This window comes from Prionailurus bengalensis, unplaced genomic scaffold (genome assembly GCF_016509475.1).
Source record: "Prionailurus bengalensis isolate Pbe53 unplaced genomic scaffold, Fcat_Pben_1.1_paternal_pri Un_scaffold_53, whole genome shotgun sequence".
Classification (NCBI taxonomy): Eukaryota; Metazoa; Chordata; class Mammalia; order Carnivora; family Felidae; genus Prionailurus; species Prionailurus bengalensis.
In genome coordinates, this window is record NW_025091156.1 from 372,514 (window position 1) to 399,473 (window position 26,960).

At 43.1% G+C, this 26,960-nt stretch overlaps 2 protein-coding genes across 5 annotated transcripts in view; one reads left to right on the plus strand and one right to left on the minus strand.

The window, feature by feature from the left end:
* LOC122478354 (transport and Golgi organization protein 1 homolog) overlaps nucleotides 1–26,960 on the plus strand; it is a 318,345-nt gene that overhangs the window by 255,614 nt on the left and 35,771 nt on the right. The window lies entirely within an intron of this gene.
* Nucleotides 480–22,789, minus strand: LOC122478351 (transport and Golgi organization protein 1 homolog). 4 transcript variants are annotated; one of them, XM_043571991.1, is made up of 20 exons: nucleotides 22,381–22,789; nucleotides 19,338–19,469; nucleotides 15,676–15,697; nucleotides 14,643–14,731; nucleotides 14,326–14,388; nucleotides 13,522–13,588; nucleotides 13,197–13,335; nucleotides 11,341–11,442; nucleotides 10,594–10,654; nucleotides 10,452–10,487; nucleotides 10,302–10,369; nucleotides 10,083–10,177; nucleotides 8,999–9,075; nucleotides 7,407–7,548; nucleotides 6,447–6,522; nucleotides 4,851–4,992; nucleotides 3,900–3,976; nucleotides 2,221–2,359; nucleotides 1,147–1,249; nucleotides 480–652 (listed from the first exon to the last, which is right to left on the minus strand). In XM_043571991.1, exons 1-16 carry the CDS (start codon nucleotides 22,444–22,446, stop codon nucleotides 4,917–4,919), a joined length of 1,311 nt encoding a protein of 436 aa, XP_043427926.1. In that variant the 5' UTR covers nucleotides 22,447–22,789; the 3' UTR covers nucleotides 480–652; nucleotides 1,147–1,249; nucleotides 2,221–2,359; nucleotides 3,900–3,976; nucleotides 4,851–4,916. The 4 variants fall into 4 exon arrangements, with proteins under 4 accessions (XP_043427926.1, XP_043427928.1, XP_043427927.1 ...); XM_043571993.1 differs by lacking the exon at nucleotides 19,338–19,469; XM_043571992.1 differs by lacking the exon at nucleotides 14,326–14,388.

Sequence of the window (26,960 nt, forward strand, 5' to 3'; positions counted from 1 at the left end):
CACACCCACAACTGCTACCTTGAGTCTACCTCCGCTCCCACCTGGATTGGTGCTACCGTGAGGTAGCTGGTACGTGGGGAAATCCACAACGTGTGGATTCATGCAGGGTTTCCTCACTGTTCTACCCGAGACACTGCTGACCCCTCATCCATGTCTTGCAATCACGAATCAGCCATGTCCTGGGGGCTGATAGCTGCCCTGCTGATCACCACACACCACGGTGAGTAGGAAGTGCCACGTGCTTGCGAGGATCTATTGATGAGTGAACACAACTGTCACCAGATCTGGAGGAAGGTTGTGGCCACCACCCCAGAAGGAACCAGCGGGACATGTGCAGTCAATACAATTCAAACAGTCACTTATCTTCTGCCCCTATTACTGTAGATTCTACCTGTTTGTGACCGTGTATACAGGGGTCACACTGTGAACATCAACACAGAATGACCGTAGGTCCTCCTGGAAGCAGATAATGACAGAGATACAGAACTGTGATGGGTTTATTAGGGGAAACGAGGAAAAACAAAATAGAGGGGACAGGAATGGTCAGGGAAAGAATTCAGTCAAATACGCATATCAGACAACTTTTCTAAATATATCACATCACCACAGCCGGTGGTCACAGTTCAGGGTCCTCTTCAAATTTCACATTCTCCTGTAAGGCAAAGAGATTTTGGGTTATTGCAATGGGATCTTGTGTTCTCCTCTACGTATTTTGTCTTCAACAATATATCTGTGGCCTTGGATGAACACTTAATTGTGTGGCTGCATCTGTGTGTCTACCTCTAAGGGATTAGGACTGTCTTCAAATCTTAGATATAGATCCCTGAATGTACACACTATCACAGTTATCTTTTTCTTTTTCGTAAAGTAGGACCTGAATTTTAAAAGAAAAAACACAGGGGTCCTTGTCGTATTTTTTGAAACAGGGATTGCCAACCTCTCAGCCTCAGGCATTACACTCTTAGTTTCATGAAATTGAATGAACATCTGTTGAGGACCTTCTGTGTGGAGATACATTCATTTCCACCCTGAGAAGGGTGAGTGTCCACTCCTCCCATACATTTTACAAATTCTTTAAGTGCTTCTCACCTCTTCATCGTACTGACCTCAGAAACCAACATTGTCCCTGTTTCTCAGATTACAAACCTGAGGCTCTGAGATGACCGCCGAGAGCTGGTGTTAGAGCTGACACAGCAGGAACACAGGCAAAACCTCAGGAGATTGCGAGAGAACTTTCGGAGACGCAAACCTGCAGGCAGGGTGGTGACAGCAGACACAGGGGTGTGATGACCAGAGTTCAGCAGGGGCGGTTCCTCCTCACCCCTGAGTTCCCCACCAAGAGTCTGACTCAGGCTGAAGGCCAAGGAAGCAGCACAGCTGATCTACAACCTGCCTTCACATTTAGTCTCACTGAGACACACTAACTTAGGCAGACAAGCGTTTCCTAAGTTTAATTTCCCAAATCTTAGAGAACATTCTTTCACACATGTCCAGACCCTTCAGAAGACCAAGGGAAACAACAAACTTTATTTAGATTATGAACTAGTTGCACTGTGGTAACGTTGACATTTCAGAGATGATGACTGCATTCTACATTGTGGTTGAACCCGTGCAGCAGTCCTTTGCAGACTTCACACTATCCTCATGCTCCCTTCCCAGTGTGTGGGCCCTGCCAGAAATGGCCTCCAAGTCCATCCTGCTGACCCCAACGCCCTCCCCTCTGCACCTCCTCAAACTCTGCTTACTGTGCTCAACTTCCCTTCTATTCCTGCGTGATTCAAGTTTCCCCCAGTTTTGCACTGGATCCTTCACTGGTACTTCCACTATGGTGACCACAAGGTCTGTGTCATATAATGCATGTGCCCCCTTTCAGATGGGACACCTGAGGCACCTACACTTAGGGGTGCATCTCATCCTTCACGGAGCTCAAAGCATTGTGTCTTTCAGACAGGCACCAGTACTCCTGATCCATCTGCCTTTGTGTAAAACTCCTCTTTCTTGTAGACAAGAGAAACCTACAGCTGACCTCATTACAGGGAAATGACACAGCCCATTGTACACTATGTCCTGAGAAACTTGAGATATGTGACACTGTCCTCAGGCAGGTTTGCAGTTGAATTGCCAAGCCCTCACAAGCATCCCTACATCATTCCCACCAAGTCTTTCACCAAGAAGACGAATACGCTTTATCAGTCACTCATCCAGTTCAGGTCATCTTACCAAATTTAGTACGTGGAGGAGCTGGTGGAGGAGGCGGAGGTGGCCCAGAGCCCGTGACTGGTGGTGAAGGGTGGTCCATGGGAGACAGCCTGCAAGGCGATCCTGGGGAAGGACCAGGCCCTCTTGCATTCATAATGGCCTGCAGAACAGAAAAGAAAGCTATGTTCATAGGACAGAGCAAAGCACCAACACCAGCAAAAAGGTGGCAACCCAAAGAAACAGTGCTCATCTCCTGCCAGCTTCCCCACCACCAGGTTCCAAGAGGGCAGCATCAGCGCCAAAATCTCTACCCATACTTTGGGTTCCACTTATAGCTTTGGGGGTGGGGAACGGATGCTATGGGGACAAACCAGTGTTCCCACATGTGTGCAAATGTAGAACAGCAAGCTCTTGTCCGAGAGGATTTATGGAATGAGTACCAAATTAATAAAATAGCATATTCCTGATAGGAAGGCATTTAAGTCCAGAATCGCCTTCCACCCCGCATCCGCCTCCACCACAGAGGCTGCTTATTTGTATGTGAAGAACTACAGATTGAGAAGGAATGACAATCCCAGGCTCCACGCATGGAATCATAGCCCTCGTGGCTCAAAGCTCTGCCTCTAAGCCCCCGCCTGTGCCCGATCTGCTTCTCTCCCGACAATGAGGTCTTCTCCTCTCTGCAAGTGCTATCCATGGGCACAGAGACATGTTCGGGGATGGGGATCCTGAGGTCATGCAGAGAACCTCGAAAAGCATGTTCTTAGAGAAATATGTTACCTATACATGTTAGGTAGGCTTAGCTAATTTATTTTCATTCAGTGGTACTTCTCAGTTAAATACAGTACAACTCGCAGGGTACTTTTGTTCTCTGAAAAGATAAGCTGAAATTCTAAATAACAGAATTAACACAAATACACTTTCGTTTCTGCTGTACATCTCCATGTTTCACCTGTAACAGTGATACAGAACACAAGAGAACATGCTCATGTGAACACAAAGGACACAGTGGAGAATTACAATGCAGGTAATTACGGATTGTCTCTCTTCACCACCCATGTAGCAATGTGTGTTTTCTAGGACAAATATGTCACCTCTTGTCGTTCAGAATATGTATACCCAGGGCACACCTGAAGAGATTCCAGACAGCACATTTACAAAAAAAAAAAAAAAAAAAAAGGCTGAATGTTGATGGGTATTACATATACTTTGTCTAAGACCACTCTAAATGACACATACAAAAATATAAGTTGGAGTGAAGGCAGTTTGCATTTTCAAAACATAAGGATAACTGCCGATTTTCTGAACACATTAATCCCCTAGAAAGAAACAGAACAGGAAGAAACAGCAAGAGCAATGATTCCACACTGAGGAGGTCCAGAAAAAATAAGTCATGCCAAAAGACTTCCAGGTGGAGTGTGGTCTCTTCCTCCCTGGGTTATTTCCAGGTATATACCAGAAAAGCCCTTGGGTGCTCAGCCCTAGGCACGATTGGTTCTAAACCTTCCACAAGGAGTTGACAGGCAGAAAGTAGAGAACCCCATAGACACTTGGGTTAAGGTTGTGCATTTGGAAAATGAGAAAAACAAGCAGACATATCATACAACACACAAAACAGACACAAAGCCAGGAGAGAGCGCTGAACAGAAAAAGGAGGGTTTTGCCAAAGAGTTACAACTGAAAATGTCCACAGCATTTACCTTGTCCTCCGTGATCCTTTTGGTAGAGTCAGTGTTGTTGTTACTCACAGGAGCAACATGTGGATCCGCAAAAGGCCCTAGAAGGGATGGAGGTTTATTCTGCTTTGAGTAGATTGTGCAGAGATTAAAAAAAAAACAAAAACACAAAAACAAAACAAAACAAAAACCCCAATAAACAAAAACCACTCTCCTCATTCCTCAAGCAACTTAAACTCTTTGGCCCAGTCAGATCCCAAATCACATGCACAGGGTATCCCACATGCTTCAGGTGATCCCAAGGTAAAGGGAGAGCCATTCTTTAAACTCTGATGAAGACCCATAAAAGCCCTGGTTCAGGTGTTTTCATAACTCCTCAAACAACTGTGGATGACTGGGGGCTCAACTGGATGGATATATGTTAGGCTGTGCCTCATGCCTCCCACCGCCCAGCACATGGACTGTGTATGGCACACATCTGCTGAAGCGCTATGCCTGCTTTTCTGCATACAGCCCCATTCCATCTCCACAAGAGACACCTGTACCAACACAAGGTGGGGGAAATGACCCAAGGATGACAAGTCAATCATGACAAACTCAAGGAATGTGGTGATGATGGCAGGCATTTTCCTTGCGTTGCAATGGTCTGTGGTACCACCTCTGCACCTTGTACAAGACTGAACAACGGGGCGCCTGGGTGGCTCAGTCGGTTAAGCATCCGACTCCAGCTCAGGTCATGATCTCACAGTGCGTGAGTTCCAGCCCCACGTCGGGCTCTGTGTTGACAGCTCAGAGCCTGGAACCTGCTTCAGATTCTGTGTCTCCCTCTCTCTGACCCTCCCCCATTCATGCTCTGTCTCTGTCTGTCTCAAAAATAAGTAAACATTAACAAATTTCTTTAAAAAAGACTCAACAACAACAAAAATTAGATGAAGGTTCTTAGCAAGCCAACTCATACTGCCCAGATCATCTTACCAAGTGGTGCAGGTGGAGGGGTTCGGGATGGTCCCGAACCTGGTACAGGAGGTGGATGTGCCCAGATCAAAGGGTGGCCTCTATAGTAGGGTGGGCAGAATCTTCCAGTTGATGGAGGAGGTCGCCACGGATCCACACTGCCCTGTAGAACAGAAGTGACAGCTATGTGCAGATGCCACACAAGAGAACCAATCCGCAAAGCAGCTGAAACCCATAGAAGTACGGGTCAGCACCTGCTCCCTACTCTGCCACCAGGATCCAAGAGAGTAGCATCAGTACCTGAAAACTCTGTCCCTGCCACTGGGTACCACCTACAGCTTAGGCAACTAAACACAGGCGGTTAAACTACTGTCACCACATGTCCCTGCCCATGTCTGAGAATTTAGAACAAAATGACCCCATCTTACAGGATTAAATAAGTAATTCCAAAACTAATCAAGCGGCATATTCCAGACAGGAAGACATCCAAGTCCAGGATCACTTTGCATCCCTCCACTACAGTGACGGCAAAAGCTCTGTTTTTGGCTTGTTCCGAACACAGAAAAATGGACTGCAAATACACAGCTCATTCTCTGCACATGAAATCACAGCTACTCTTGGGGACAAGTTCTGCCTGCCGGCCCCACACTTGGCCCCCTCTGCTTCCCTCGCTGAGAAAGAGGTCTTCCTACTTTCTGCAAGTGCTGTCAAAGGCCAAGAAACCACTCGGGAGTTGGGGATGCCTGGAGTCTTGTAGGGGACCTGAGGAAATGTTTGCTGTGAGGAACATATTACACATCAATGAGTACTAGGCCCCCAAGTGTTTACCTGAATTCATAAGGAATTCTGGTTTTGTGTACACTACAAGACACAGAGTAATACATCCTATGGGAAAAAAGAGGCAGACATTCATGAAACAGAATTAATGCAAATGTGTTTTGACTTTGGTATACATTTCCAGGGATGTGTCATGAGCGATGGTATCAGCTCTAACACTGACTGGAGACACAAGAGAACCTGCTCATATGAATAAAACTGAAGGACCTTGTGTTCAGAATACTTTTACCTAAGATACTGCTTAAAAGGATTCGAAACAGTTCATTTACCCATGAAGACGGGAAGGTGGTGAGTTATGACAATGACTTTGTCTAAAACCATCATAGATTGTACAAGGCACACAATATAAAGATGGAGGGAAGTCTTTTCACGTTTAGAACTAACAGACAGTCTTCACCATGAATAGTGAGACCAGAAAGAGGAAAATAACAACAACACTGATCCCACAGAGAGGTAGTGTGTTAGGAGTCAACAAGCTTAGAGACTTTGCTATAGAGTGCAGTGTATCTTCCTGTTGTTGTTATTTTGAACACAAGGGAAAAGCCATAAGGTGGTCAACTTCTAAGTTCCTTTGGCTACTAAACTGACCAGAAAAAAGATGACAGGCTGAAAAGACAGAAGCCTGTAGACTCTTGGGTTAAGGCTGTGCATTTGGAAAATGAGAAAAACAAGCAGACATATCATACAACACACAAAGCAGACACAAAGCCAGGAGAGCGCTGAACAGAAAAAGGAGGGTTTTGCCAAAGAGTTACAACTGAAAATGTCCACAGCATTTACCTTGTCCTCGTGATCCCTTTGGTAGAGTCAGTGTTGTTGTTACTCACAGGAGCAACATGTGGATCTGCAAAAGGCCCTAGAAGAGATGGAGGTTTATTCTGCTTTGAGTAGATTGTGCAGAGATTAAAAAACAAAACAAAACAAAACAAAAACACAAAAACAAACAAACAAACAAACCCAAAAAACAAAAACCACTCTCCTCATTCCTCAAGCAACTTAAACTCTTTGGCCCAGTCAGATCCCAAATCACATGCACAGGGTATCCCACATGCTTCAGGTGATCCCAAGGTAAAGGGAGAGCCATTCTTTAAACTCTGATGAAGACCCATAAAAGCCCTGGTTCAGGTGTTTTCATAACTCCTCAAACAACTGTGGATGACTGGGGGCTCAACTGGATGGATATACGTTAGGCTGCGCCTCATGCCTCCCACCGCCCAGCACATGGACTGTGTATGGCACACATCTGCTGAAGCGCTATGCCTGCTTTTCTGCATACAGCCCCATTCCATCTCCACAAGAGACACCTGTACCAACACAAGGTGGGGGAAATGACCCAAGGATGACAAGTCAATCATGACAAACTCAAGGAATGTGGTGATGATGGCAGGCATTTTCCTTGCGTTGCAATGGTCTGTGGTACCACCTCTGCACCTTGTACAAGACTGAACAACGGGGCGCCTGGGTGGCTCAGTCGGTTAAGCATCCGACTCCGGCTCAGGTCATGATCTCACAGTGCGTGAGTTCCAGCCCCACGTCGGGCTCTGTGTTGACAGCTCAGAGCCTGGAACCTGCTTCAGATTCTGTGTCTCCCTCTCTCTGACCCTCCCCCATTCATGCTCTGTCTCTGTCTGTCTCAAAAATAAGTAAACATTAACAAATTTCTTTAAAAAAGACTCAACAACAACAAAAATTAGATGAAGGTTCTTAGCAAGCCAACTCATACTGCCCAGATCATCTTACCAAGTGGTGCAGGTGGAGGGGTTCGGGATGGTCCCGAACCTGGTACAGGAGGTGGATGTGCCCAGATCAAAGGGTGGCCTCTATAGTAGGGTGGGCAGAATCTTCCAGTTGATGGAGGAGGTCGCCACGGATCCACACTGCCCTGTAGAACAGAAGTGACAGCTATGTGCAGATGCCACACAAGAGAACCAATCCGCAAAGCAGCTGAAACCCATAGAAGTACGGGTCAGCACCTGCTCCCTACTCTGCCACCAGGATCCAAGAGAGTAGCATCAGTACCTGAAAACTCTGTCCCTGCCACTGGGTACCACCTACAGCTTAGGCAACTAAACACAGGCGGTTAAACTACTGTCACCACATGTCCCTGCCCATGTCTGAGAATTTAGAACAAAATGACCCCATCTTACAGGATTAAATAAGTAATTCCAAACTAATCAAGCGGCATATTCCAGACAGGAAGACATCCAAGTCCAGGATCACTTTGCATCCCTCCACTACAGTGACGGCAAAAGCTCTGTTTTTGGCTTGTTCCGAACACAGAAAAATGGACTGCAAATACACAGCTCATTCTCTGCACATGAAATCACAGCTACTCTTGGGGACAAGTTCTGCCTGCCGGCCCCACACTTGGCCCCCTCTGCTTCCCTCGCTGAGAAAGAGGTCTTCCTACTTTCTGCAAGTGCTGTCAAAGGCCAAGAAACCACTCGGGAGTTGGGGATGCCTGGAGTCTTGTAGGGGACCTGAGGAAATGTTTGCTGTGAGGAACATATTACACATCAATGAGTACTAGGCCCCCAAGTGTTTACCTGAATTCATAAGGAATTCTGGTTTTGTGTACACTACAAGACACAGAGTAATACATCCTATGGGAAAAAAGAGGCAGACATTCATGAAACAGAATTAATGCAAATGTGTTTTGACTTTGGTATACATTTCCAGGGATGTGTCATGAGCGATGGTATCAGCTCTAACACTGACTGGAGACACAAGAGAACCTGCTCATATGAATAAAACTGAAGGACCTTGTGTTCAGAATACTTTTACCTAAGATACTGCTTAAAAGGATTCGAAACAGTTCATTTACCCATGAAGACGTGAAGATGGTGAGTTATGACAATGACTTTGTCTAAAACCATCATAAATTGTACAAGGCACACAATATAAAGATGGAGGGAAGTCTTTTCACGTTTAGAACTAACAGACAGTCTTCACCATGAATAGTGAGACCAGAAAGAGGAAAATAACAACAACACTGATCCCACAGAGAGGTAGTGTGTTAGGAGTCAACAAGCTTAGAGACTTTGCTATAGAGTGCAGTGTATCTTCCTGTTGTTGTTATTTTGAACACAAGGGAAAAGCCATAAGGTGGTCAACTTCTAAGTTCCTTTGGCTACTAAACTGACCAGAAAAAAGATGACAGGCTGAAAAGACAGAAGCCTGTAGACTCTTGGGTTAAGGCTGTGCATTTGGAAAAGATAAACAGGCAGACATATCACACAACACAGAAAACAGGGATAAGGCCGCAGAGCATGCTGTTGCGCAAATGAGGGTTTCCTGACAGACGTACAACTGAAAATGGCCCCAGCATTTACCTTGTCCTTCTCGGCATTGTTGGTAGACTGCTTGTAGTTGTGACTCATGGGAGTGACATCAGCTTCGGCTAAAGGCTCTGAAAGGGATAGAGGTTTACTCTGATTTTAGTAGACTGTGAAGAATTCACACAAACACCACATTTTGTGACGTGTTAAACTCTCGCCCACACTCAGGACCAGGAGGAGAGGCAGAGAGTAACCCACAAGCCTCAGTTCACCCCAGTGATAAGGGGAAATCCATCCCATCATATCTTAATGAAGAAACCATAGGGTCCTGGCTCATGTTCTTCATAATTAGTCAAATAACTTTCAACAGGGCAGCTCAAGGAGAAATCAGGAAATCGTCACCAAAACAGCCATTTCTCAATACACATGAGGGGTAATAACTCAGCATCTCATTTCAGATAAAAATTAAAATGAGAGCGTCAGTTGGTGGATAACATCAAAAAACCCTCCACAGAAGAGCATGGGTGTGTTTCTTCTGACTCCAGGCAGATTGTTCAGTCTTTCAGCTTATCTATAAGCTGCCTTCCACATGGGAGCTGGTATTATGTAACTATTTCTGAATGGAACTGAACTTGACTGATATTATATTAATGAGGAAAGGAAAACTATGGGTGTTTAGCAGTGAAGCCGCAGAGTTGCACTGATAACATCAGAGGACGAAGCTATTTGGAGCTTGGATTCAGAAATGTAGGTCTACAGTTCACAACAATAAAAATAAAGGAACATTAAAAATAGTCAATAAATGACCTTCTCCTCAAATAAACTAAAGTCTTCACATTGAGTCCGGGTGGGAAGAAGGATGAGGCCCCTGTCCTGTCATCCTTTCCAAGCTCTTCAGACAGGGGGATGCTAGAGGAGGTGGGAGGGTCACAGCCAGAGGAGGGGCATGAGCTCCACCAGTCACAGGGACAAGTGCCTCACTGCTTGTAGTACCAGAGGAGAACACCCTTCTGTCACCCCTTCAGACCACCTGCTGTCCTTAGTGTTTGCTGTTCTGTCCAGGACACACGATGATCACCCACAGGAAAAGGCTTTGCCGCAGAAATTAGGCTGCTGCACATCACCACATCCCTTTTACCTCTCCTCGCAGGGTTCTGCATCTCTGGACTTCCAGGCATTGGTCTCCGCCTCCTGTATCCCTCAAGCAGCCTCTTTCCTTCCATCTCATCCAGTCTTGGATACAGAAAAAGAATGGACTTCTATCAGAGTTGCAACGCCACGTCCTCTGACTAGACACTAAACAGCACAGCTGTCATCCCTCAAAACACCCATAAAAACTCATGTCACGCTCCCACACCTGTGTTTCAAGCGGGCGACCTCTCGGCTCTGCTCCACCATTTTCGTCTCCCAGATCCGAGTCTTGATCTAGGGGAGAAAAACATATCCACCTTCAGTCGTGCCAGACTGGGAACCAAACAGAGAGAGGAGGAAAAAAGAAAACACTTACCAGGTTGTCCTGAGCATTACGCTCATAAACTGCGACCTGAAAAAGCAACAATGAAAAGTCCGTGTTTAGGAATTCCAAGGGCCACTACACTCAACCACATGAGGTACTAAGGGTTCACTATGTCAGGCAGAACTCACGTTACCTGGTGTGTGAAGGTGAGTTCTGCCTTCTGCAGCTGTTCTCGTGTTTGTTCAATTTGCTGTCTGTGAGATACAATTGTTTTCGTCAAATAAGGCCTAATATGAGGTAGGATTATAAATAATCTGCTCATGTTCCCGTCATCCTCATATCTTCCCCCAATACAATTTATCCTTTCACATGAAACACTTTTCACACAATTATAAATGTACAGAACCAAAGCTATTGTTCCATCCTCTCCTTACTCATTATTCCATGCCCGTAGGGTTCAGAGGTCATAGAATTCTTTTCCATTTGCAATCTTGCCCTAATTCATCATGTGACAAGTGACTTTCATCATAAAGCCAACATAAAGTTCTATTCTCCTTTAACTTGTGTACTCACCAGGTTTCCTAGGGTTGCAAAGACCACGACCATCAGATGGTACTACCTTGTTGATGGATATGATTTCATCCTATGACACACTGCTTTCCTATAGATTATGACAACTGACACCACCCCTCAGGAACGTTGGCATGGATGAAGTTTCTACATGGGCAGGTCAATGCTGGAGACCCAGAAATGTTTAGTAGCTTAATTGTTTTGTTCTTTCTAATACTTATCTTTTCCTATCTGTTAATTCTCTACAGATATGTCCTCTGAATTTGTGTTTGTATTACTATATTCATGGAGTCTACCCATTGTACAAAGGTTAGAACTAAGAAACGAACAGGGGTTTCATGAGCCGCTGCTAATTAGTATCTGAACTCACTTGCACTTGTGTATGTCCCTTGTAGCTATTTTCAGATTTTCCTCTGCAGTTGCCATCTGATTCTTCATTGCCACTAGTTCACAGTTTGTCATATCCAGATTCCTAAGATGGGAAAGATATATACACAGTCCAGTAGCCAAGGTCCAGAAATTCTGCCTTTTTCCTTCTCAGCTCTCTTAAAGCCTAGATTCAAATATCCCTATCCCCTCCCCCAACGATGCACAGACTGACAACACAGTCAGAGAAATGAAGACCCCATTTAATGTTAAAGAAAATTCAACCTCCGTCTGCTGCCAAGTCGCCTACAATCAGAGCCGCCTTTCTAGTTCTCTGCTTCTACTCCTTCATCGTCAAGTCATCAAATAACATTGCACCTTGTGCCTTCCCAGAGTTGGTCTTTTGTTTGAGATGGAGAAGGCCTATTTCAGGTCAGTGTGAAAACCTGTGCCTGACCAACTGTACCCATTAGGGTGAGGCAGGGGATCATCATTGCCTTACACCTCCATGGGGCAGTGCACTGAATCTCAGTCCAGAAGTTGTACCCTGACACAGACACTGAGCATGAAAGACAGCCTTCCAGGATATGGCTTCACCAGCATTGCAAATCACTCCCATACACCACTAAGGTTCAGGAGTGCAACCCCTGCCCACTCTTTCAAAGATCCTGGTGGAGGGAAAGGCCAATCTTAGAGTGGCAATATATGCTGAAATATAACATGGTGTGAACTGTCCCACAGTCAGGCTGTTATCTTCAGGAAACAGATTTCAGATGGAAAACTATCAACTTCATGGAGTCAGTCTACTTGAACAAGACTCAGTTCATTGACAGTGAAGGCAGCAAAGGGAAATGCTTAGAAAGGCTGGTTTGCTGTGTTGCCCTCAGACTATTTTGTCCATGGTGTTGCTTTAAAGGGTTTCAACTTGGCACCGGATGTACTCAAGAATCACATGCAAAATTGAAAGACTGTTAGTAATGGACACAAAAGCACTAGACAGAGAAAGGTACATGCATTTCCCTCTGGTCTCACAGGTAGTCCTTCAGCAAATGCTTTCTGGGGTGGCTGTAACGTAGAGGCTCTGTTGTAAGGGGGTGAAGATAGAAAGGTGGTCAGGGTGCTGTACCTGCTCCCACAAAGAGCTTACACATTAACAAAAACAACATGCCAGTGAGACAGAGCAGGCTCCACCCCGGGTGTGGAAAGGACTAACAGAAGCTGAGTCTCCAGGGAAGACAAGGAAGCATTTCCTTTTCAATGTGAATAAGGTCTCTAAAGGCCCTCCTCCTGAGAACAAAAGGAAATACTGGACCAAAGAAGAAACATGCACCTGGTGCACCAAATTTCTAATGAACCCATGAAGACACACTTCATACGAGGCTCACTTGCAGACTGGATGAAGAGATGCAGTCCTGATGCCATCCCAACCCACAGTCTAGAAAGAAACTCCCATGGTTTCTGCAGCAAGATAAGTCAATGTTTTCCCTAAATATTTTTGACCCAAGTCTGGTGCTGAACAAAGATGACCTAATTCCCGGCTGATAAGACAATGGGATGGGATTGAAACGTATAGGCCAATGTAAATGGATCCAGAGGGGATCCTGTCATCAGTGTGTTTAATGCCAGTATCTTCCCTCTTCTACCCCAAGTACATGACACAAGAATGTGTAACAAGCACTAAGGACAGAGAGGAAAATGCAGGTTATAGGAAGCCAGGTAGGAAGGGCAGGCACAATTCTCCTGAATGCATTTGGCAAAATTACTCTGGATCCAATTCTAGAAGAAATATGTTTATCTATAGCGGCCACCACATTCATTCATACAACAGTACTCGGGACCATTATCACATGAACGTCTTACTTTGCTGTAGCCGTTTTTCTTTCTTCATAGAATTTATCAAGGATGCATACTTCCTCCTTCAGATTTTTGGCTTTTGCTTCCCTGATTGCTTTAATAGAACTCAAAGCATTACACTTGTCTTCCAGGGCCTTTTTCCTTTCTGTAAAAAAAAAAAAAAAAAAAAAAAAAAAAAAGGATTATTTTTGTGCATGTGCATATGACCTGAGACTTGGTTTTGGGGTGACAGGAAAAGGGCAACTAGTGTGAAGGCAAGAAGGCATTCTTTCCCTTCCCAGTGCAAAGTCTTTGCCACCATATGGGGATTTCTCCCCAACAGACAACATACCTTCCAGTGCACGGTTATGGGACCTCCAGGCTCTCAGTTCCTCCAATTGACTGTTTGCATCTTCTGACTTTAGGACAGATATGAGAAAATACATTCAAGAAATAATGATCGCACAACAATGTGAGTGCAACAGGACTGTGCATGGCAACAAAGAAAGATCCTGGGGCATAAATACAACAAGGAGAAGGCAAAGAACATGGAAAATAGTTCCAGTCAAAGGGCTCACAAATGGCTTTCTTAGGAGAATATTCCTCTATGCACACTGAACATTGTTGAGCATTAAGAGAAGAAGGCAGTATACAATTTGCTATTGCCCTTCATCTCTCAACTATCTTGGGGGATTTTCTCCATATCTTGGAGGGCAGGTCTGAATGATGTGGTAATGACCTAGTTGTGAAAATAAAAGATACTTCCTAGTCCTTGAAATAGCAAACTCCTCATGGTGGTCCTAGTGAAATGCCAGCTGTGCAGATGGAGGTTTGTCTCCCAGAGGCCCACTCTCTACTATGGTAAACAGCAAGCGAATATGCTATGCTCACCTCACCCAATGAACAAAAAGCCTCCAAAGTCAAATTACAGTAAAAGCAGCCAACTCTTAGCACTTCCTGATTCTTAACATTCCTCTCTCTCTCTTTCTGATTGCAAGGTAACATGTGCACTTTGAAGGGTGTCATTTAAAATTTTATTGAAGTGCTCAACTTTTTTGATGTTCTCCTTCAACAAAACATGTTGAATGAATAACAATAATTCATTAATTTTACTTGTGTTTTTAGAACGCAATCCAGGCAAAGAAAGGATTCTTACTTTCAACTTAAGAGCTTCAGCAGAGTGAATGTTACTTTCTCTCTTCGCTTCTTGAAGATGTATCTTTAATTCATTGTTCTATATATAAAACACATGAAAAAGGAATCAGAATTCAAAAATAGCATCGTGGTAGATAAGCCTATGTCTGATGTGTGACTCCTTTCACAAATAAAAAGGTAGTTTTTTATTACATTTGTGAAGCTTGTCTTGAATTGGAAGTATGTATAGAACACATGAAATAGGTCAGTAGGATGAACTACAAGAGGTAAAACTAATCAAAATGAAGTCACAAGAAATATTTGAAAGGGCAATGCTACCTTCTGTTCCCACATGGATATTGCTTCAGCCAGCTCTGTGGTTTCTTTCTCCAACGTGTTGATCTTTGCAGTTTTTTGCTGTAAATTAACTAAAAGGAGATAAAACAATTTTTAAGGTTGTTACCAAACCAGTGACATCGAATAATCCCACTGTATTAGCAGCACAGGCACATGATCTGACACATGGGTGTAACTAACTGTTTAGCTTTCTCATTGTGCCTGAAGAAAGCAAGTTTCAGCAGCATTTTAAACCCAAGAAACCTCATTTCACTGACATTCCTATACGTGTAAGCTCTAGAACACTGACTCCTCTAACAGACACAAAGTGCAAACTCCTCTTACATTGGCCCAATGTGAGAGCTCTCATGCCCTGAGGTCACTCTTCTCATCACCACCACCGCTGCATTTACAGTGATGAACACCAACCAGTCTTTGAGGGCTTGTTAAGTGTCAGGTAGCCACCTTGCCTCTCAACAGACAGCACCACAGAATCACCACAGTCCATGGGGTCCGTGCAGAATAGATTGCCCCCCATTGGCATCAAGTTCACTTTTCCCCTGGCATGAATGGCTCCCTCCACCTCAGACTCAAAACCTTGGTTTAACCCTCTCCTGTGACACACACGCTGCCTGGCAATACCTGGCTTCTTCTCTAAGCTTAGGCTTCTTGACAGACTCAAAGAGGGTTTTCTCATCTTCACATTTCACCAAAAGCCAGGTCATGGCAAAGTACTCACTCCACACCTCAGGCTCATATCATCACTTCTGTCCTAATCATTTCTATGCAAAATTACACTCATTCTGTTCTCCTTCCTCCTGTGATGTTTTCCTCCCCTGGTCTCTTGTCTTAAGAGAGGCAAATCCCTCCACATTGTCACTTAGCCTCTAACAGGGAAGAGAAAGATTTTCAAGAGTTAACAAGTCAATTAGACATCAGAAGTCACCATATTTATCCCTAGTTAAAAAATTAAAACCCACACCAAACACGAGTAATGAAAAAAAATTACAAAGACGACTCAAACCTAAAATCTTACCTGGATATACTGGAGGCTCTGTCTGAGAGAGGAAGAAACAAAATTAAGTTTGAGGTCAAAACATAGTAATAGTAAAAACTTATTCTTCCTGATAAAATACTGAAATGTCATCCAATGAAATTACAATGATCATTTTGTTCAGCATAATGAATTCATAACATTAATATAATAAAAAAGTAGAATTTCATATTTAGTTCATGATTCTTTATAAACCATTTCTGATAAAAGCAGAAAGATTCAGAGCTTATTTTGACCAAAAGATAGATTTACATTATATTAAATAAATATCAAAATATTCAATTCTGTCAGTGCATAATGCGGACAGTTTTAAAAATACATAAATAAAATATTTGTCCAATTTTTTTTCTCTTGTAGTCAAACCCAACATCCACACTGAAGTCCAGAACCCAGGATCATTTGAAATGCCAAAAAAAGAAAAAAAGAAAGAGAGAGAGAGAGAAAGGGAGAGAGGAAGAAAGAGACAGAGAGAGAGAGAGAGAGAGAGAGAGAGAGAGAGAGATGGAGGGGGACGGTAGGGGGGCGAGAAGGAAAGGGAAGGGATGGGAAGGAGGAAGGAAGCGGCAAGGAAAGAAAAGGAAAACCTTTGTATGCAGACACGCTTCTTTCATTCTCTAGAAAGCTTTCTGAAATGTTACACAGGGTTGGCTGCTTTCCGAATCAATAAACAATTACAACATGTCAGGCGCTATGATTTTCCTAGATCACTAAAAACAGAGGGTCTTCCAAAAACACATCCTCAGATGAGAAAGAGAGTGGAACATGGCTAGGGCAAAAGCACAGGCACCAAAAGAAATGACGGCTAACATTTCAAAAACAAAGCAAAAAGGGCTCCCGTTGAGAAGGTATAAGAAAAGCAAGAGGAACTTAATTCCTGTAAAGGCACTGGTCTAAGGCAAGGGTTAACAGTTTCCATACTGGAGACTTCTGGAAAAGTGAACCAAAGAGAGAACAGGTATTAGGGAGTAATGGTTGTCTGGGCAAAAGTAGAAATAACAATTTAAAGCCTGACTGCACTAGGATTTCTATTTTCTAGGAGCACTAAAAGCACGTCAACCATGGAAAAAGACATCCTGTGATTGTCTTGTGTCCACTGAAAAGTAACAACCATAAGATAATGACTGTGGGACTGAAGGATGCTTCCCCACTCCCAGCCCCTCACCCTTTGGAAAAGTGCCTCTATAAGCCTGGCACACCACCCTTTTGGGGAGCGATATTCCTCTTTCTTGGTGGCTCCGCTGTATACAACCTATCTCTAATAAACGCCACCTGCTTTGTTTCCCTTTCGATCAGTGTTCATTACTAAGACACTGAGACTGGAGAACGTGGTCTGGGTGGTCCAGTAACACCCAGACCCAAGTCATCCCCTGATGAATTATAGCTCAATAATATCTAGGCAAGACTCTACTTGAACAAAAGGTAAAGACACATTTTCTTGATCTGTAGGACGTATATCCCTATTTGAAAGTTTTGAATGATGATGTGATGCTGAAGCGAGCCCCAACATCTTGCCAGGATATTGGAATATCATCATGGTATCAAAAAGTGAGTCATAAAAATGTTGTTATAGGAAAGTGTATCTACGGAGGGCAAACAGGAAACCATGGATAGTCCTTTAATGTCACATGTTTCCTTTCCTAAGCAGGGGAAATGGAAAGAGAGATGGCCTTACAAGTACTTAATATGCATATTTTCTTTTTGAAGGGAAAGATTTCTAAATTGGCAGGAAAAGAGGAAAAACAGCCACTTATAAATAAACTCATGCTGTTCTGTTCTTGCTTAGAAGGCCTGCCCTCCAGAGAAACTATTTCTCCAAAGCCTAATGGGGTTTTTCTGAAGACAAGCAATACAGATGAAGGGAAATACTCAACTACAGTGCTCTTCCTCCTTCCTGTCTCATAGGGGAGTAAACTCAGCCTAAAACCTAGGTAAAGACAAAACTTTACACTAAAAGCCTTCACCTCAGTTTTTTTAAACACGGACGTGACCCCAAGCTTCCCAAAAAAGTTAACAAGGTACCCTAAAAGGAAAAACCACATATTTTGAACGCAGAATGCAAGCATTAGAATCACACTTCCTATGGCAGAGATGGTGGGATAATCAGGCTGGGAATGTAAAACCGCTCTGATTAATAGGATAATGACTCTAATGGAAGAAGTAGTCAGTATGCAAGAAGAGGTGGTGAATGTGAGCACAGAAACGATAACTCTAGGATCCAAAAGGACTTCTAGAAATCCAAAACATCATAGCAGAAATAAGGAATGGCTTCATTGGATTTATTAACACACACAGCACAGCTGAGGAAAGACTCAACAAGCAGAAGGAAATGTCAAGTAGAAACACCCAAAACAGAAACGCACACACAAAAATTAAAAATACAACAGAGAAAATCCAAGACCAGTGTGACAATGACAAAAGGTGTAACATACACACAATGGGAATACCTATTATACGTTTGAAGTGAAAATGACTGAGAATTTTCCAAAATTAATGATAGTCATAAACCACAGATTCAGGAAACTCAAAGAATTTCAAGCAGGATAAATACCCCCCTCCAAAAAAACCAAACCAAACCAAAAACCAAACAAAACAAAACAAAAACAAAAACACAAACAAAAAACAACACAAAACACAAGACTATCCCTAGACATATACTATTCAATCAAGAGAAAATTGAAAACAAAGAATTTTGGAAGAAGCTAAAGGGGTAGTGTTGGGGGCTGGAGTCGCAGGGAGATGGAAGAAATAACACCTTACCCAAGAGGAACCAGGACAAAAAATACTCAGAATTCAGAAACCATGCAATCAAATGTTTATACTGTTAAAAGAAAAGAACCCATCCACCTAGAATTCTGTGAACAATTAAATTGTCCTTCAAAACATGTACAAAATAAGGGAAATTATTGGAGATACTGAGGTCAATAATAAAGGCTTAATTCTCCAAGAAAACATAATCCTTAATGTACATGCATTAACAACAGAGTGCCAAAATACATGAGGCAAAAACTGATACAACTGATAGGAGAAGTAGACATATACATTATTACAGCTGAAAGAATTCAACACCCTCTATCAGTCATTGACAGATTGAGCATAAAGATATTCAAATATAAGAACACAGTTGGACTGAACTGCATCACCAATCACCTAGATCCATGACCATCTGTAGAACACTTTCTACAATAGAAAAATACACATTCTTCTCAAGCTCATATAGAACATTCACTGACACAGACCATATTCAGGGTCATAAAATACACCTTAACTTGAAGTCAACAAAATCATAGAAAATGCGTTCTCAGAACACATATGTAAGCTAGACATCAATAATAGAAAGACAACTGAAAAACTACAAAATATATGAGAGATATTCTAATAGAAGATAGAGAATAGAGATAGACTAGAGAAATTCTAAAAGAAGAGGGTCAAAGAGACATTTCACAGAATTTTAAAAATATGTCCATCTAAATGATAATGAATGTTGGAATGACTACAATTTGTGGGATGCAATGAACGCCGTGCTTAAAGGGAAATTTGAAGTACTGAGTGCATACAAATGGTCTAGTAAAAAATTTGTGCTTACCAAAAAACTTCTGCTTACTTATGCTTAAAAGCCTATCTCTAAGGTATTTTAGTATACTCACAGCAAGGACAACTCTCCAGAGGTAAATAAGACATGCACAAATTGCAACGGTGGCAGTAATGACGGCAAGCTTCCCCAGAGTTCCGAAGACACGAGAGCCAAGAGGGAAATGGTCAGCCAAAATATGGACAAGCTGAAATAATATTTGAGATAATGAGGAATAGCAAAGACATTTATAACATCTGTCACCAAGAATCATTTTTATAAACCTTCAACCAGCCTCCAGGAGGTTATAAGCACACCTCTCAAATGCCTCCTCCTGAAGGAGAGGGAGGACAGAAGGCTTACAAAGGAGCAGGGGCAAACCTGTAGGAGTGATGATTGTGTTTACGATCTTACTGTGGTGATGGCTTCATTGTTCCTTACCCTTTTAGTAGACAAGAAGTAAATGACTTGTGTTGTACATTCATGAAGTACCTAGATAAAATCCTTTGGAACATTTCCAAACATACACCAACATTTACGGAAGGATGGGAGAAAGTAACAATAAAAATGTACTAGAGATTCAAATGAGACTGTTATAGAGACAGATGTTTACAGATATGGATATAACTGAGAGATGTGCAGCTGCTCTTAATATGGGATTATTCCAACAAAAATAAATTCTACATTATTGTTTAGTTTCTAAAAACACTGAGGTTTTCTTTTTTCTAATGTTGATTTATTTTTGATAGTAGAGCGGGGGAGGAATGAGAGAGAGGGAGACAGAGAATCCAAAGCAGGCTCCACGCTGTTAGCACACAGCCTGATGCTGGTCTCAAACTCACAAACCTGAGCCAAAATCAAGAGTCAGATGCTTAATTGACTGAACCACCCAGGCTCCCCATAAGGTTTTACGTTCAAGGTTTACTTTGAATCTGAATCACAGCCCAAATTGTCAGATTTCTGAATTAAATAAAGATTTGCATAATCAGGTGATCTTGTGTATTTTGATGAAATCTATGAGGTTTTAAGTTACTTGAACACACATCTCCAAATAGCCAATACAATACATTCAAGTTCCTATTTCATAGTGTTGCAACTAAATCAATCAATAACAACTATGGAAATTACTTTCTTTTTTTTTTTAATGTTTATTTAATTTTGGGACAGAGAGAGACAGAGCATGGATGGGGGAGGGGCAGAGAGAGAGGGAGACACAGAATCGGAAGCAGGCTCCAGGCTCTGAGCCATCAGCCCAGAGCGTGATGCGGGGCTCGAACTCACGGACTGCGAGATTGTGACCTGAACTGAAGTCGGATGCTTAACCAACTGAGCCACACAGGCACCCCTGGAAATTACTTTCTAAATAACACAAAAGTCCTGGGTATGGTCACCAAAACAACAGAACACATATGATTTTACTAAAACTAGACTTACCAGTCCTTTAGGAGAAAATACACTCACAATGCAATTCATACTAACTCACATACCAAACTTTAATTTTGTGCCAATAAACCTCTCTAGAAAGTAGCCTCCAAAATGTGTACCATTTGTATCTTCAGCTCTCAGAACTGAGGTCACTAAATTGCGTCCTGGTGGGAAATGTACACTGTCTTTGAGTGGCCAGTGTCTGCAAGAGAACAGGGGCCGTCAGCACAGCGATCATGGGGATCAAAAGACAGAGGCCATCTTGACATGAATGGTAAACATCCTAAGTCCTGGGCACTCTTGATACCTCTGCCAGCTATCTGTATGCTGATTTGATTAGTTACCGTTAACTAGATTAGATCCAAGGGAGCCAGTAACACTTGGTTCCCACAGACAATGGTCATGACCAGGTGGAGGTAGGAAATGCAAGACAAGTTAGTTTGTGCAAGAATTCAGAGATGAGGGAGGGAGAGAGAGCTGAACTGATCTATGAGATGCAGCCTAGGCAGAAGGGGGAAATTGCAATAAACAGAACCAAGAAATGTCCTCCTTCGTAGACTCAAAAGAGACAGAATAGATTCTGTTGTGCCTGGAGGTATTCATGTGACAGGATTCTGCCTCAATTTAGGTTGTACCTGACTTGGGACGTTGCAGATCCCTCTCGAAGAATCTGGTGCATGCCAATATCAAGAAATCTACTTTTCTCTGTGGGTGTCCCCTGTGTCTCTGTCTCAGGGTCTTGGGAGTACAGGTTTTGCTTTTTAATGATAGAATGAAACATTCACACTGGCAACCAGGTATTTCTTTATAGTTGGACAATCCTAAGGACATTCAAGACCCTTTTTGCTTTGGGTAAATCAACACTCTGCACATAGTTGGCTAAAGAAAGGACAAGAATGCATTCACTTCCTGATCACATCACTCCTAGTGATTTTCTTATTATACATGTCCAAGCAGGCTGAGGCCACTTCATGTACACTGAGCTTGTCAGCTACCTGGTTGGACACAGAGTCCTTGGGGGCAGCCTCTAAGACCAGAGGGAGAGGGCTGATGCACAAGTTCCCAAAAGCGAACAAACCAGGAATCACAGAGCACAAACGACATTTCACTTTCCAACACCAACACTTCGGACACCACGGTTCCCAGGGCTACCAAACTTCACAAATGTGAACAACGTGCTGATAGGAAAACTAACTACGTATAAGAGGGACTCTAAACTTACAAAGCTTGAAGAAGAATCTTGACAGGGCTTCCAGGAGCCATCTAATAGTATAAAATACTATTAATACTATTGAATGGATCTTATTCAATAGAGTTTCTGACATTTTTAAAAATGATTTTAAGGAAGTATAATTCAAACATCATACGAGCCCCTTATTTAAGGCAAAGATCTCAGTGGCTTTTAGTATCTTCCCATGTCCTTCTTTCTTGACATTATGAAGCTCAGGTTTCCATCCTGTCAACACTACTCTTTTTGGACCAAGTGGCCCAGACAGGATCCACAACTTCATGTGGACAGGTGTGGCCAGAACCCCTACATGCTGGTGGAGAAACCTTGCCCTGACTTAATGGGTTTTCCAAAAGAACTGAGTTCTCATCAAGGACTCCATGAAAAAGCTGTGTTTTTAACCACAGTCTGAAAAAGATAAATAAATACAAAAGGAAGAAGTCACTGATGTCGGATGTGTACTCACATTTGTGTTGGGGTAACCGGGATACCCGAGTAAGAGCATACAGAAAAATAGCTTCTGAACCGTCATATTCTGGTCCTTTCAGGGGGCGCCTGGGCACCAGAGAGGAGGTGCAAATGGAGGTGAGGAGGTGGTGGGGGTGGGAGGGGAAGGGATGGGGTGGGAAAGGGGGTGGGGTGGGGGGGGCGAGGTTTAAATAGGGATGGGATTGGGGAGGGGGGTGTGGCAGGAGAAGAAGGGGGTCAGGGAGAGAACCCGGATCAGATCAAGTACAAGAAGGGAGGGAGGAGGGTTCAGACAAGTCAGTAGCTCAGCAGGTCAGTAAATCACTAGATGAGTAGGCCACAAGTAGCCAGTTAAGTAGACTGTCAGTTGCAGGTGGAGCAGACGAAGATCTCTCTTCATCCAAGTCTTCACCTGTTTGAGCATTGCCATAGCAATTCAGACGCTTTATGCTCTCTCTCCACCAATCAGCTGCCTTCGACCCTGATAGCTCACAAAGGACACCCCGCGTGACCATGGCTTTTCAAAAGCCCCTTCCATTATGTACATATCTGGGGGCATGTGTGTCCCTATGGGTGTTTCTATGTATGTCTGGGTTTGTACATGTATATATTAGTTCTGTGTGTGAATTTGCTGCCCCTTGGGTCTTACCGTGTGTGTGTGTGTGTGTGGTGTGTGTGTGTGGGGGGGTGTGTGTTCTCCTCGGGGTGTCACTGGCCGTGTCTGCAGTGTGGGTCTGTGTGTGAATCTGTCCATAAGCCCCATACCTGTGTTCCCAGGTGAGGCTGGGTGTGATTCTGTGCTTGTGGTGTCTGTTTATTTCTTAGTGAGTATGGGTGTCTGTGAACCTCAGAAATGAGCTGCCACAAAGGGGACTCCCCAGGGGCGCCTGGGTGGCGCAGTCGGTTAAGCGTCCGACTTCAGCCAGGTCACGATCTCGCGGTCCGTGAGTTCGAGCCCCGAGTCGGGCTCTGGGCTGATGCCTCGGAGCCTGGAGCCTGTTTCCGATTCTGTGTGTCCCTCTCTCTCTGCCCCTCCCCCGTTCATGCTCTGTCTCTCTCTGTCCCAAAAATAAAATAAACGTTGAAAAAAAAATTCAAAGGGGACTCCCCAAAGGTGACCCCCCAGCGATGGGTGAATGTGAGACAATCTATCTCTTCATTAGATTCTGTTGGGAAAACTGTATATCTACATGCAAAAGAATGAAAGTGAACCCTTCCCTTACATGATACACAAAAATCTACTTAAAATGGCTTAAAGACTTAAATGTAACACCTGAAACCATCACACTTCTAGGAAAAATCAAAGAGGAAAGCTCCTTGACTATGCTCTAGGCAATGAGATTTTGGGATTGGCACCAAAAGCATACGCAGTAAAAGTAAAAATAAACAATTGGGCCCACATCACACTAAAAAGCACAGGGAAGGAAAGGGAAGGAAACCATCAACAAAATGGAAAAGCAACCTACAGAATCGGAGAATACATTTGCAGACCATCTCCAAGAAAGAGTTAATTTACAAAACAAATAAGGAGTTCACATGAATAGTTAACCTTAAAAATAAAACTACCAGTTATGTTACCAGGAAAAGAAAATGGCTTATTTAGGAATAGCAGAGAACTGCCCCTTGGGAGAAGGAAGCTATAGCAAGTCTGGAGAACAAAGGAGAGGAACACTTTTGTAGAGGAAAGGAAGAAATTGGGAGGGCTATGATATAGTAAAAGTCCATTGGAGTAAACTGGGAGATCCAAGTATAGTGGCTTTTCATTGCTGAAGTTGTGACCGTCATCAGCTGGGCCATCATGAGGGAAGAAGAAAGACCTTTCTTCCTCTTGCTGAGGTAGTATAGCAGTAGCTGAAGTAGTGTCAGCTTACAAGATATGTCTCCTTCCAGTGGGTCTGCAGGAAATGACACGTGGTAGAGCCTGTGAGCTTCCCCCTTCTGGCCCCCTGACTCCATTTTCTTTAAGGTTTTATTTTCTTTCCAGTTCATTAGCATACAGTGTTGCATTCGTTTCAGGTATACAATAGAGTAATTCAACACTTCCATTTTACATAAAGTTTCCTCTTACAATTTTCCCAAAGTCAACAGCAAAGAAACCATATAACAGGGTGAAAAAGTGGGCAAGGACCCAAATAGACTTTTTCCAAAGAAGACCTACAAAAGGCTAACCGGTATAAGAAAAGATGCTCAACATCGCTAATTGTCAGGGAAATGCAAACCAAAACCACAATGAGCTATTACCTCACACCTGTTTGTTAGGATGGCTATTCTCCAAAAGTCAAAAGATAACAACTGTGGGCAAGGATGTGGAGGAAAAGTGAACCCTTAAGCACTATTTCCAGGAATGTAAATTGGTACAGCCATTGTGGAAAACAGTTTGGAGGTTCTCAAAAAGTTAAAAATAGAAATACCAGATGATCCAGCAATCCCACTTCTGGGTGTAGATCACTATCTCAATGAGACATCTGTACTCCCATGTTCATTGCAATATTATTCAGTAGCCAAGATATGGAAGCAACTTTAAGTGCCCATCAAAATAAAGAAAAATGGCCTGTGCATTCAGTGGAATAGTATCTGGCCAGAAGAAAGAAGGAAGTTCTACCATTTCTGACAACGTGGGTGAACCCAGAGGACATGATGCTAAGTGAAATTAATTAGTCAGACGCAAACAGACAGATATTGTATAATCTCATGCACATGTGAACTCTTCGTCTAAAGAAAAGTTAAACTTGTAGAGACAGAGAGTTGAAGGGTAGTTACCAGAGGCTGGAGGATGGGCAAAAGGGGGAGATACTGATCAAAACGTACAAACTTTCCATTGTAAGATGCACAAGTTCTAGCGACCTAACGTACAGTACGGTGACTACAGTTAACAATACCATATCGTATACTTGAAATTGACTAAGAGAGCAGATCTCAAGCATTCTAACCACACCACAAAAACAAAGTAGCTATGGGTGGTGATGGATATGTTAACTCGTTTCATTGTGGTTATCACTTCACAGTGTATGCATATACCAACCTATCACATTGTAAGTCTCAAATCCATAAAATTTTTATTCATCAAAAATAATAAATAAGTAAGTAAATAAAGACCAAAATAAAGAGATAAATGAACAAAATTCCAATGTGTGAAAATGACTTTGGATAATGCCTGAAACATAGTAACAGCCAGCAGAGATACAAGAGGACCTGGGAAATAGATACATACGTGGTACTTCAGTATACCTGGAGCAAAAAGGTGAGGAGAGAATACAGGCTTCTTTTAAGAGATGAAGCTGGAGAAGTAACCAAAGCCTGTTTCTGCAGGACCTTGCAAACCAGTAAAGAACTTTGTGCTTTTTCCGGAAAGTACTGAGAAGCCATTGAAGAATTTCAATCATTCACTGACTGATTGCTGAGCTTTCATTGTTAAAAGATCATTCTGATTGGAGATGGAGAATGGGTTGACGTGAAATGGAAGTGGGTGGCAGGAAAAGTAAACAGGCCAATTTTAAGGCTGCGCATGAGATGATGGTGGCCTGGCCTATGTTAGTTGCGCAAGACTGGAAGTAGTGGGAAGATGAGGCAATTGTTTCAAGACATACAAGTGAGAGGTCTTGATGATTAGCTATTGGGGTTGGGAGAGAGGGAGAGGTCTAATGGGTCAGTTGCTACAGTGGGATCGAGAAGGGCAAGAGACAACTTGCATTGAGCTACGACAGGATGACCTTGGTGGGAATGATACAACTGGGAGGTGAAGGCCAGAACCCAGATGACCATATGTTGAGGAGAGGCTGGGAAGTGAAGAGTGGAGTCAAGATTATTGACTTGTCAACAGTACTGCTTGTTGCCACCTAACATCCATTCCCACCTTCTCTCATAGTGAGAGAATTCCTGATATTTAGTTGGGTACATGGCTTTGTAGACTAAGCCTTTACATTACCAGGAAGTGTTAAGCTATGGTCAACAGAATGCAAATGAAAGTGAGGTGTGCTATGGGCAATGGCGTTAAAAGAAAGGATATGCTCTCCCCTCCCCATTTTCCTTGCCTGCTGGCTGCAAGCAGATCTGCTGTGCTGAGTCATCTTTGACCTTGTCAGTAAGGAACCACAGAGCAACCATACAGAATCCTGGGTATCTGACACTATAGGGTAACCATTGTGGGTTTGAACATATACCTAGACTGTTACATGAAAGAGAAATACATATTTTGTTGAAGCCACGGTTATTTATAGCCCCTGTTAGAGCAACCCGCTCTATATCCAAACTATTACAGAATTTGATACAAGAAGGGAGTGGCTGATGGTTTAGAACCCAACATAAGTGGCATAGGTTTGGTGGGCAGGCAGTAGGTGGGAAGGCACAGGTATTGCAGGCTGCAAGTTGTGACAAAACACTAAGCTGTTGTCTATGATCATTCTCATGGCGGATCACATGCCATCAGAACCTGAAACTCAAGAAGAAATTAATAGAAATATTTGGAATGTGGTGTCTGTGGGATGCATTTTGCCACTTTCACCAGGAACCTGCCACAAACAGATCTCAGGCTAGGGTCAGCCAGTCTGCCAGCACTGATTCAGGGGTATACAGCTCTTC

Bases quoted from the DNA above. Each gene is read 5' to 3' on its own strand.
- LOC122478351 (XM_043571991.1), bottom strand. From the start codon at position 22,446: ATGACGGTTCAGAAGCTATTTTTCTGTATGCTCTTACTCGGGTATCCC. The intron at 14,732-15,675 runs GTAAGATTTTAG...ATCTCCTTTTAG, and splicing joins AGAGCCTCCAGTATATCCAG to TTAATTTACAGCAAAAAACT. The intron at 14,389-14,642 runs GTAGCATTGCCC...AATGAATTAAAG, and splicing joins TATCCATGTGGGAACAGAAG to ATACATCTTCAAGAAGCGAA.